The following is an 11,723-nucleotide window of genomic DNA, read 5'->3' as shown; positions in this document are numbered from 1 at the left end:
AAAACCTAATTCGATTCCTTGGATCATTCGTTTCAGTCTAACTGAAATTCCAGTCTGGATGGCAGGACTAATTGAAATTTTTCTGGGTATAGATAATGTAGATTTCCGGTTAAACAACTATAAGCCACAATATAAGCAATCCATTTCTTTTTTAAAATCCTTCTCAAAACAAAAATGTTTGAAAATCACCGGTTTGAAACTGACGATATGTATTTTCTAAAATTTACTGACTCACAAAATGATATATTCACAAAACAACTAAAATTCGCACATTTCTAACAAGTAGAGAAAATCTTCGCTATCAAATATTACTCTTAGCAGCAACTAAATTGATCAATAAATTTAAAGAAATAGTTCATGAAACAGTGATGAAATATTCTTTTTTTACATTTAGAATCACAGGAAGTTTTTTAATCGTGCTCAATACTGTGGTAAGCAACATTTTTCGTTCATAGAAAATTACCACTTCTGTTCATTTGGCACAAAGTGTCCTTGGAGTTCAAATAAAAACGGTTTTTATGTGGCTTTAGCAGAAGTATTGTTTGGTGGCGGTTGGTCTGATAGACCATTTGAAGTTCCTGGATGATTGGTACTAGATGAAAGAAGTGGAGATATACTAGCAGGATTGACTGACGATTCAAGCAAACCAAGTCCCCCTTCTCTGTACCTGAAAATAAAATTTCTTTTATCTTTTATGAATTATATTTTATTAAGGGATTTAACTCGTCCCTGCTCAAATTATTAAACTCACTATAAGATTCAATGTAAAATCTTAATTATCAGGGTGATACTATACAGTTTTGACGCGGCTGAAACCGGTTTGCACTTGTTAAAGTTCGTGTATCAATTGGTTAACAATGTACGTTAAAAATAAATACAAATAGAAAGCATATAAAAAACCCATTACATGTATGTTTAAATATGAAAGTATCGCTTACAAACTAGTGCAAAACATGCAATTATTAAAACACTACAGTGCGTCTAATAATTTGCTCGAATAATTATAATATACTTATGTATGTTATGTGTATAATTATAATATGTTATGTTAAGGAAACTGTAACATTTATGTTCTCAAATTAAAATTAAAAAAACCATCTTTTCCACATTAACTTGTATCATATTATTGTACCTAGTAACAACTGAAACACTCTTTAACAAAATCATAACATGTTGACAGAATTGAAATTAAATCGATTGGCATTATTTTTATTTTAATGAAAGAGAGTGAAAGTACTAAGAAAATTAATGGTGCATTATTAATAGCACTGGAAAGAGTTAAGAATTTGTTATTTACTACGTTACAGCTACTACGATACGAAACCGTGTTTGTTACAAATTTATAGAAATGTCTGGAGAGGTTATAATTATCCACTAAAAACAGCATTTGTGTCTTTTTGTCTTGTACAAATAAACGAAATTTGGGGGCAAGATATTTTTCTTTCAACAGCAGAGTTTACCGTTAGTGCTATTGCTCTTTGGCCTTTTCCGTATTCCAAGTGCAAGGTTAGCGGCATTTGTCAGTATGGCAGCGGTAGCCAATCATAAAATGATAATAGCAATATTTTCTTTTTTCATTGAATCGCTTCCTGCGATTTTTGTTTCTTGACCGGGAAAGTACAAAACCTGGATTTTTTGTGTCTTTAAATGTAATGAACGAATGCAGCTAAATTTCGAAATCTGTACTTCCAATGGCTTGATTCTCTCTAAAAGCTCATCGTTTGAATCGGAGCAATGACATCGTTCTTGAGTTGCCATTTTCTTTACCCTAAAAATTTCATTCCTTGAGCTCATATCATTTATTCTATCCGCCATTTCGACCAGTTTTGAAATTTTTCTTCACCTACAAGTAATATGTTTCTAATAGAATCGGGCAGTTTTTACAGTTAAAGAGTTCTAATTAAATTTTCTGAAATATCAGACCTAGCAATTGATTTTAGTTTCTGAAGAAGCTGGCTTTTTTTCATATCGCCAAGTTTAATTCTGGTAATTAATCTGCGTATTTTAACAACTGCAATATTCTGTAACAATATCATAAGATATTAGTAGAATTAAAATTAAATCAATTAACTTTATTATCATTTCAGTGAAAAGGGGCGGAACTACTTAGAAAATTAAAAGTGTGTTGGTAATAGCAATGTAAAGAGTTAAGCTTATGTTACATATTATGTTACAGCTACTGCGATACGAAACCATGTTTGTTACAAATTAATGGAAAGTCTCGGATAGTTTTAACATTTATGTTCTCAAATTTAAATAAGAACAACCATTTTTTCCTCATTGACTTGCATCATGTTACGGTATTTAGAAGCAACTGAAACAGTCTTTAATAATAGTTTAATATATTGGTAGAATGAGATATATTTTAAAATTACGTTTATAGAAACAAAAAGTGAAAAAATATTATGCCTACTAAGCCTACTAAGATGGATGATCCACACTGAACAGTTGACTTGCTACTTGTGACTGCAACATTACCCACCTCCTCGCGTTGTTGCTACTCAGTCTCGATCAACACAACGTTGGCCTGTATCCACTCGACTGCTAATGGTAACACAGGAGCAACCACGACCGTGAGCGTAATACAACTCTCACGATTAGCAAAAATACGGTGATCTTAATACAGCTCTCCCGGTTTCTCACAAAACAGCAATGAATCAACTAGTGGAATTTGTTCATCAAATTCTATCACAGATATAATTCTGGTGGGGGAGTACTGTAGTGTATCTACCACTACAAAAATACAATTCTAATTCACTAGTATATAAGACATGTTAACTCGATTCTATGTTGAGGTACCTTTTCATATATGAAGGTGGACTTTGTCGAAATCTACTCTCCCCTCACGTTCATAGTTCAGCAACGTATTTCATTATATTTCACGAGCGATGTTTACAACGTTTCACGAGCGATGTTTGCAACGTTTCACAAGCGATGCAACACATGCTTTTTTTTTTTAAGTAATAACTTTAATTTTCAGCGAATTGTTAAAATAGAAAGAAACGTACTTCATTGCAAGGTAATATTTGTTTCATAGCTTTTGCTTCTTCATATATAACTTAAATTTTTTAACTGAAATAATATTTTTGATTCAATATGAACATGAGCATATTCCATAATCATCACTTGAATGAAATGCTAGCTTAAACAAGAAATCGACACTATTCAACTAGTGAGCACAAAAGTCGAGAGATTAAACTGGATACAAACAACCCAGAAGGAACGAGGACAGTTGCTGTAGAAATCACTATCATGTCACAGATTTACCGTCTTCAAAATTCCATCAAATACTAGGAGCACGGAGTCTTTCAAAGACAATGCATTCAACAACATTTGATACAATTTTATTACTCAAAAAATTTAATTTCGAGATTATTTTTTCTATTTGCATGCCTTTACAAAGCGAATATCAAAGTAAGAATAGAATTGGATCGGTGCTTTGTCGTGGGTTGGAGATTTGAATGACAATGAAAAATCAGAAGAAAGTTAAGAAATTCGATTGAAGTGACCTATTAAAAAGTTTTATAGCATACAAATATCGTAATAATTAAGTCTAATGGATTTTATTTCATGACTAAAAGGACTAAATACTTACAAATATCTTAATAATTAAGTCTGATGGATTTTATTTCATGACTAAAAGGACTAAATACAAACAAATATCTTAATAATTAAGTCTAATGAATTTTATTTCATGACTAAAGGGACTAAATGTAAAATTATCTTTCAATATGGGAAAAATTATAAAAATTAAAATTATAATTTTTTATGCAATAATTGAAATAAACTAGAAAATCCAAACAAGCTGAAGTACTTGAATTTTTTTTCAAAAAAAAAAAAAAAAAAAAATCATTAGAAGAATAACACNAAAAAAAAAAAAAAAAAAAATATTGCATTTATGAGTTTAAATTCTTCTAAACTAAAATCGCATTTTGTGCTATAATTAAAACTCGGGTCTCATGAAGCTATTATGCGATCTATCTATTCTAAATAAAGTGAATGTGTAATATTTTTTAAAAAAAGAACAGATTCATAATGTATCAAAAAATAGGAAGTTGTCAGTGATGTGTTGTCATTTATGGACAATAATAGAAAAAGCAAAAGTACCACCCTGAAGATTGACCCTCCTAAATTACTTATCTGTCGGTGAATTGAAATCAATGGACAACAACACTATGTTGATAGTAAAGTATTATTCTCAAGATTGATACTCCCAAATTGCTTATACTTCGGTGTGTTGTTATCAAGGGTAAATAACACAATAATTTAAATACAAAGTATCATTCTCAATATTGGCATTCTTGCTGCTGTTGTCGTCCTAGGCCATTAAGGCAAGTGGTGCGATCACTTGTTTTCCAGTGGCGCCATCTATGGCCAAGAATTAGACTTCTGCCAGAACAATAGTCACGCATGCTTATAGGGCGGACCCATTCATACATCCATTTATTCATCCACAGATAATGTACTGTTTACCTGAGACAGAGAACGATCAATCTCCAATTCAGTACCCCCAAAGGAATAATTTGTTATGGGAGCATGAAGGACTTTGCGACAAAACAGATTTAGTGTGCACCAGTCACCATCCGTTGTAAACTTACTTATCCATTTACTTATCCGTCCGGATCCATTCATACATTCATTCACTTATCCACAGATAGTAATTTTGACCTGAACAAGAGAACGATCCATGTCCAATTCAGCACCCCCAGAGGTATAATTTGTTATGGGAACATGGAGGACTTTGCAACCAGACAGATTTAGCGTGCAACAGTCACCATTTACTTCACGGGAAATCTTCAGCCGGCTGGATTCAAACTCCCGTCCTCACGAACGTGAGTCCAGCGCCCTGCCAACTAGGCTATCCCGGCCCCATTTACATTCCTAAATTGCTTTTACGCTGCTCTGCTGCAGTCAATGAACCACAATGCATTTGGTCAAAATCAAAGAACCATTACTCCTCTAAGAAAAAATGAATGTCATTTCAGAAAAAAATAAAAAGATAAAAAAAGGTTTCCTTATGCTTTTTTTCCGTGTTGGCTTTCATGTGCTGATCAGGACAGAAAAATTTAAATTATGAAATAGCGATATATATTTATTAAATTAAAAAGAAATATGTCGTACCACATATTCCTCATTTCTTGTCGCCTTGCTCTCATTAGCTGTTTATATTCTGAAATGCGAAGTTTTTTGCCATCAACAATACACGTTCTTTTGGGTCGAGGTCTATACCTGTAATCTGGATGTTTTTCCATATGTAATCGACTTAAACGGGATTGTTCTTCATAATATGGTTGTTTTTCAGAATTTGTCATTGCTTTCCATCTTGCACCTACAAAAATCAATCATATTTAAAGGCAAACAAAAACTTGAATCATAACCGAATAACAAAACCATTTTGATTGCTACATGAAGTCACTCATTATAGTTTAGCAAAGCAATTAATATAGATCTAAATGCATTTAGATTTCTGAAGCAGGCAGAAAGTAATTTCGACAATATTAGATAATGAAAGTTTTAACAGGAAATCCTCTTACTGGGGCACCCGACCATCAGAAACACGAAACCAATCAAGGTCTGTAGCTGCACATGTCTATACTGTGGTGTAATAGCTCTTCTGAATTTGATATTGAACAACTCGTTTTATTTCGATTTAACATTAAATCAAATGTTTACTATAGAGGGAGCTATTAAATCTAAATACCCATAATGGAGAACACCAAAATCAACAGAATTCACACCATTCATAAATAATTTCGCTATCGAAAACACCAATTTTGGGATACTTTGAACATCGTCACTAGGTTCTTCTTAATCGAGAATGAAGAGGTGTGAATTTGTCAAACGTTTGAACACTGCTTTGTTATGAAAAGACATATCGATGAATAAAATTTAGCAGCTATAAAAATGATCAAAACTGATATAATTATGTGTAAAAACAAATTTACCAATTATGTAAAAACCAATTATGTAAAAACAATTATGTTAAATTAATGTAAAAACAAATTTACCAATTATAAAGCTATTTTAAATAAATAAACAAATACTATTTTTGCATTAAGAGGCATTTAATAGTTTCATAGTTATGATGCATTTAATTTTATATCATGAAAATTAGTTAGCTTTAAAAAATGAGAAGATGTTTGTTTGAAGTGCTTGTCTTTTTTTCTAAAATAACTTTTTTCTCTAATTTAACTAGAAGCAAATCATTGATAGCATCGTCTTTAGAGCACTCTGATTGCAACATGAGGTTGTATCGTCAAAAAGAGCTCACTAAATAAGAGCCTCACGTAATTATTTTGAATGTAATTTAATCTACTTATTTCTTTTGTTCAATTTTTTGTTTTTATATTTTTTCGTGTTTCCTTATTACGCATTTGGTGTAGATGTTTGCCCGGTTGCTGGGAGAGGTTTTGGCGTCCTCGCCTAAAGGTTTTCTATTCAAAAATTTCCGTGTCTCTCAAACCGGTCGTTACGTAGAGGTGGTCCCTTCTGAAGGTTTAACTGTATGTTAAAGTTCGTCATTAAGGATTTGGGATATTTTAAACACCTTATGAGTGATCACGTGACAAAATCTGGCACAAAGTTTTAAAATTATTTACAAAAAAAAAAACGTTAAAAATTTAGGACACAAATTACCTAAAATTTTGGATATATTTGAATTGTGCATGTCTGGACAAGCTTTAAGAATTTTTCGCCTTTCGTCCTTCGCCCATACCATAAACGCATTCATTGGTCGTTTAATGTGTGGTTTACCATCGCCTTCTTTTTTAGCTTGACGAATAATTTTTGCACCAAGTAGTTTGCCTAGAAAAGAATGCTCATTAAGTAAATCACATAAAATAATTAGAAAGGGGAATGACATTATAATTTAGTTTTTTAATATTCACTTCTATGTTAGTTTTGCAGATTTCGGAGAAATTTTTTTAATTTTTTTTTATTTTGCATCAACAGTAAGACTCGGAAGTGAGAAAGGTATATTGTATTTTTCGTCGACGCACTTGTGAATGAAATGTTGATTCGCAAACTATACACTTCAACCCGAATAAATCAGGTTTAACCCAGTTGTGCCTTGCGTTCTTTTATAGAAATGGTTTGCTTTTTTTCAAATACGAAAAAAAGAAATGGTAGCACAAGTGGTTCATTTTTAGGGTTAATTTTGCAGAAACAAAGTAACTCTGTCTACCATTATATATTAACAATATAAACTTTTATAATTAGATCTGAAGTAAGGATATTATTTTCTTTGAAATTAAAGTGAGTGGTAACAGAAAAAAATATCCACTTGGTATAAATAAATATATACTACCACTATTTTCAGATAGTAGTTTTTCATATAAAGACCACTTTCTGTGTCTGGGCATAAATGGGAAAACTTAAGTGTTACGAAGCAGAAAAAGAGTGCTTTATTATAGTACTGAAACTATCATACGTCTACATGTCGTTATTTGTACTTTATTCATGTTCAAGGACCAAACACCTTGAATAACATTTCATCTAATGATCGGATTTTCGCGTACTTAAACTCACTCTTAATGATTCGAGAGTTAAGCCTTAAATATACAATTTAATGAATGCAGACGACAATTTAAGTTGTCATCGGTATTCCATTCACACATATCTTTCAGAATCAAACACAAAAACGTACTTTTGTGAAAAACATATCCTTTTTACGACGGGTTCCTGACTCTCAAAGTATGGGTCTCGATCTGAAAAATATTGTTCCAATAGTTTAGGAAAGCAATCGNAATAATTTAATATATATATATATTGCATGCTATCATTTTTGGGAAGGCGAATATTATAACTGCGTGCAAAGATTCGCTATAAGAGTGTTTGATATTTAGGGTTTGATATAAAAGTGTCAAACGATTTCTCCCTTACTTGTTGGGACCTCATTCTCGAGATTGAAGCTAATTCACCCCTCATATATCGGGAGTGAGAAATGTGTTTAAAAAAAAAGTGTTTATTCAGAGAAATTACGTTTTTTCTTTTCTTAATTTAATGACTTTAAGTATTGCCACACTAACTAGTTTGCATATTTTAGTTTAAGCACTTGAACCATCAAGAGTCAGTGAATAGTTATATAGGAAGTTTTCCTCCTTTTTTTCGCACTGTTCTTTCCTACATTAACTCTCCCGGAATCAAGTCAGTCATTTTCTTAATAATCTGAAGAAAAAAAAAAGACCTTCCACCTCATGTGTTAAATATTTTTTTCAATTGTCCTCAAAAAAAGATAAGGGTGCAATTTAATTAAATCAAAGTGAATTGTGAACAATTCTGATTTTCGCATAAAAGCAAGATTGCTGCGTTAATAATTCCTGTTTATTCCTGTTTCCATTAGCGATTTCGTCAAAAATAGTTCAGAAAATTAAAGTGCGTCGTGAAAAGAATGCGAAAAAAATTCATTTTTTAAAAATTCTTTTGGTTACTTAATAAATAATTCATTAAAAGTAAATTTATGCGTTATTTAATTAAACGATAAGAGTTAAATATAAAATAAACATAAATGACTTCGATCAAAATTATTTTTATGAAAAAATTATTTATTATTTAAAAAATTTTTTCCAGAAATAATTATTAAAAAATACATTTTCAGGAACATTTCAAGAATTTATTCTCGACTTTGGTGTATAATAAAAAGTTGTCGGATATTTAATTTATCTCAGCGTTATTAAGTTTCAATAAAATTTATTTAGATTTACTTACTGTACTTTACTACTAATAATTACAAATATAACCCTTATTAAAGATTTAAAATATCAAGATGAATTTATATTAACTACTATTAGAATGAGGTAAAATATTGTGCAGTAAAAAACAAGTCAATGATACTTGTATGATAAAATTAATCAAATAAATTATATTTTGTTATTGATTGTGAATTTTTATTTTATTTTAAATTGTGATAGTGACGCGCTTCCAAATTAGAAAACTGTCTTTTTAATTTTAATGATATTATGAAATAATAATGTTTACAAATGTTAGAAATATTTTTATTCCTTTATGCTCATATACCGTTTAATTTCTACAAAGCAAAATGATGATTTCTTTTTCAACTTCAATGTTAAAAGTTTTAATTTCATGATAAAATCTTTTGATATGGCGGCAGTAAATATGATACTGATAATAATATAATACGTATATAACGTATACTAATAATAAATATAATACGTTACCAATTATAAAAATTGAAAATTAATTACACATTTCAGCAAATCTGTTGTATCAAAAATTAAACTACAATATATTAATCGGGCGTGTTGCTTTCAGAGAAATTCTCAGCTGCTATTCCTTTTCAATTTATATTGAATTGAATTGTTATAGTTCATTACTTATTTGAAATCATAAATTGCGGCTGAAACAAAACGAAGAAAAGTTAACTAAAACTAACCTTAGCAATGAGTTTCACTGACAAGATTTTTTTATTATCCTCACGTGACTCTACAGTTTCATTGTTTTTATTGTTTAAACACATTAGTATAACTTAACTTAGATTTCCATTGGAAGAAAAGTCGTTTTCTAAAGAAAAAAAAAGAAATAAACTCCCTTAAACATTTTCTACCCTTGATTGCGAAAAAATGTAAAATGTTTCAATGCTACCATCTATGAGCAGTTTTGAAAGCTAATTCAGTTATTAAGTTTCTAATATTTAAATCTATTACGGCGATTTTCTTCAAAATTTTAATTTTCTGCTGAACGATTTATGCACAGTATTTCATTGAAACAAACTCCCTTAAACATTTTCTGCTCTTGATTCCGAAAACATGTAAAATGTTTGAGTGTCATGCTGCCATCTATTGGCCGTTCTGAAATCTAATTAAGTTATTAATCTTTTTATACTTAAATCCATTACGGCGATTTTCTTTAAATTTTAATTTTCTGCGCAACGATTTATGCATCGTATTGAAAGTTAATTCTATCATTAAGATGTTAGTTCAGTTATTAAGATTCAGTTATTAAGATTTCCATACATTTTTCTACTCCTCGTGTCAATTTTAACATGAACGTTCATACATTTAAGATAACGGAAGGTTTCTTTACATTCCTTCTTTTCTCTTCAATACTTGATCAATATTTATTTGATATTTAATATTCGTTAAAAATATTATTCTAACAAATAAAAAGATTTCCATACATTTTTCTACTCCTCATGTCAATTTTAACATGAATGTTCATACATTTAAGATAATGGAAAGTTTCTTTACATTCCTTCTTTTCTCTTCAATACTTGATCAATATATATTTGATATTTAATATTTGTTAAAAATATTATTCTTACAAATAAAGAGCGGTGTTTACAGCAGTATAAAAAATAGAATTTCGATTAAAAATAGCCTATTTTTTGACTCATCGTTTTGTTTAGAAAAAAAAATGAGAAAAAAAATGAATTCTACTAAAAAATGAAATAATTTATGTATATTGATTCCTTTAAATTCGATGAGGTGGTGCAGCTAGGAAGTTTTTCTAAGTTGGGCTTTTAAATTGTACATCCTTCAGTTTTCAATAAATGAAAATTAAACGGTTTACCACTTTTAAGTATAAATATTGAATATAAATTAATAAGTATAAGAGCGTGAGAAATATTTGGAGGTTTCCTAAAAAATATATTCACTAAACATCATTTTGAAAACATCTAGTATTTATTTTATTTTATTTATTCATTCGTTATTTTCTTTATGCACAACTGACCTAACTTCTTAAAATTTAGTATACATATATTCAGTATATATATATTATATTATATATTTATGTATATATATTTGAATACCTTTAATATTTAAAAAATTTCTAGCAATTTTCTAAATAGTTTTCGTATTTTTTAAAGGATTGCTCATAGTGACTAGGGGTTTTCCACATATTTCATTTTGTGCTATTAGCATGATTTATTAAAAATGATGAAAATGATTTTGTAGTATTAACAAGATTTATTAAAAGTATTTTCTTTTCTTCTATTTTCTTTTCTTATTGAATAACATTCTGGTGTATGAACGTTCTTTGTAGGGTATTATCATTTGTTTTTAAATTCTTCTGATACTGAATAATATTTGTAGAAAACCACCTTATCATTTTGAGCTTTCTTTTGAAAGTATGAAAACTTTTAAAATTGCTTGAAACCTTTTAAATTTTTAAAATATTCAAATTGGTTTTGTTCAATGTTCATTAGTTGCCAAATACGACAAAATCATGAAGTTTTTCTTTCTTTTTTTCTAGCCGAACTACTTTAACTTCTCATATCTTTACCACTCATATCATATCTTACATAGTTTTAAATGATTTAAAGCAAAAGAATCGTATTGAATTTTAAATTGCTATAAATTTTTTTTTACTTTTATCGAATACTTTTAAAGTTATAGCAAAAAAACGTAAGACAAAAAAAAAAAAATAAAAAAATAAAAAATAAAAAATAAATAAACATTTATAAAAAATTTCCATATTTCCATAAATATTTAAGCTAGGCTTACGACATTCTGTTTAATTATTGCATATAATAATAATAAAAGGGTGATTAAAAACATTATTTTCCATTTGTAATTAATTGTAGGTCTATCAAACCTCTAAAAGTTTAAACTTCATTGATATGTATGAGAAATCGCATGATCTAAACACATCAGAAGTTAAAAAATAATTCGTTAACTATTTCTGGAGAAATAGGAAAAAATTTATTAGCATAGAAGTGTTTCCATCATTTTGTCCTCCCCTATCATATATATTCTATTTAGATT

General features: G+C 29.4%; 1 protein-coding gene across 1 annotated transcript in view; it reads right to left on the bottom strand.

The window, feature by feature from the left end:
• Positions 1–403: 403 nt before the first annotated feature.
• Positions 404–11,723, bottom strand: part of LOC107455833 (transcription factor egl-13-like) — a 189,870-nt gene continuing 178,550 nt past the window's right edge. The window contains exons 10-12 of the mRNA XM_043044639.2: positions 6,637–6,804; positions 5,122–5,329; positions 404–667 (exon numbers count right to left, since the gene is read on the bottom strand). Of these exons, the coding sequence (XP_042900573.2) occupies positions 517–667; positions 5,122–5,329; positions 6,637–6,804 (527 nt within the window). The 3' untranslated portion in view covers positions 404–516. The remainder of the gene's footprint in view (positions 668–5,121; positions 5,330–6,636; positions 6,805–11,723) is intronic.

Source organism: Parasteatoda tepidariorum, chromosome X1 (assembly GCF_043381705.1).
Source record: "Parasteatoda tepidariorum isolate YZ-2023 chromosome X1, CAS_Ptep_4.0, whole genome shotgun sequence".
NCBI lineage: Eukaryota > Metazoa > Arthropoda > Arachnida > Araneae > Theridiidae > Parasteatoda > Parasteatoda tepidariorum.
This window is presented reverse-complemented; position numbering and strand designations above follow the sequence as displayed.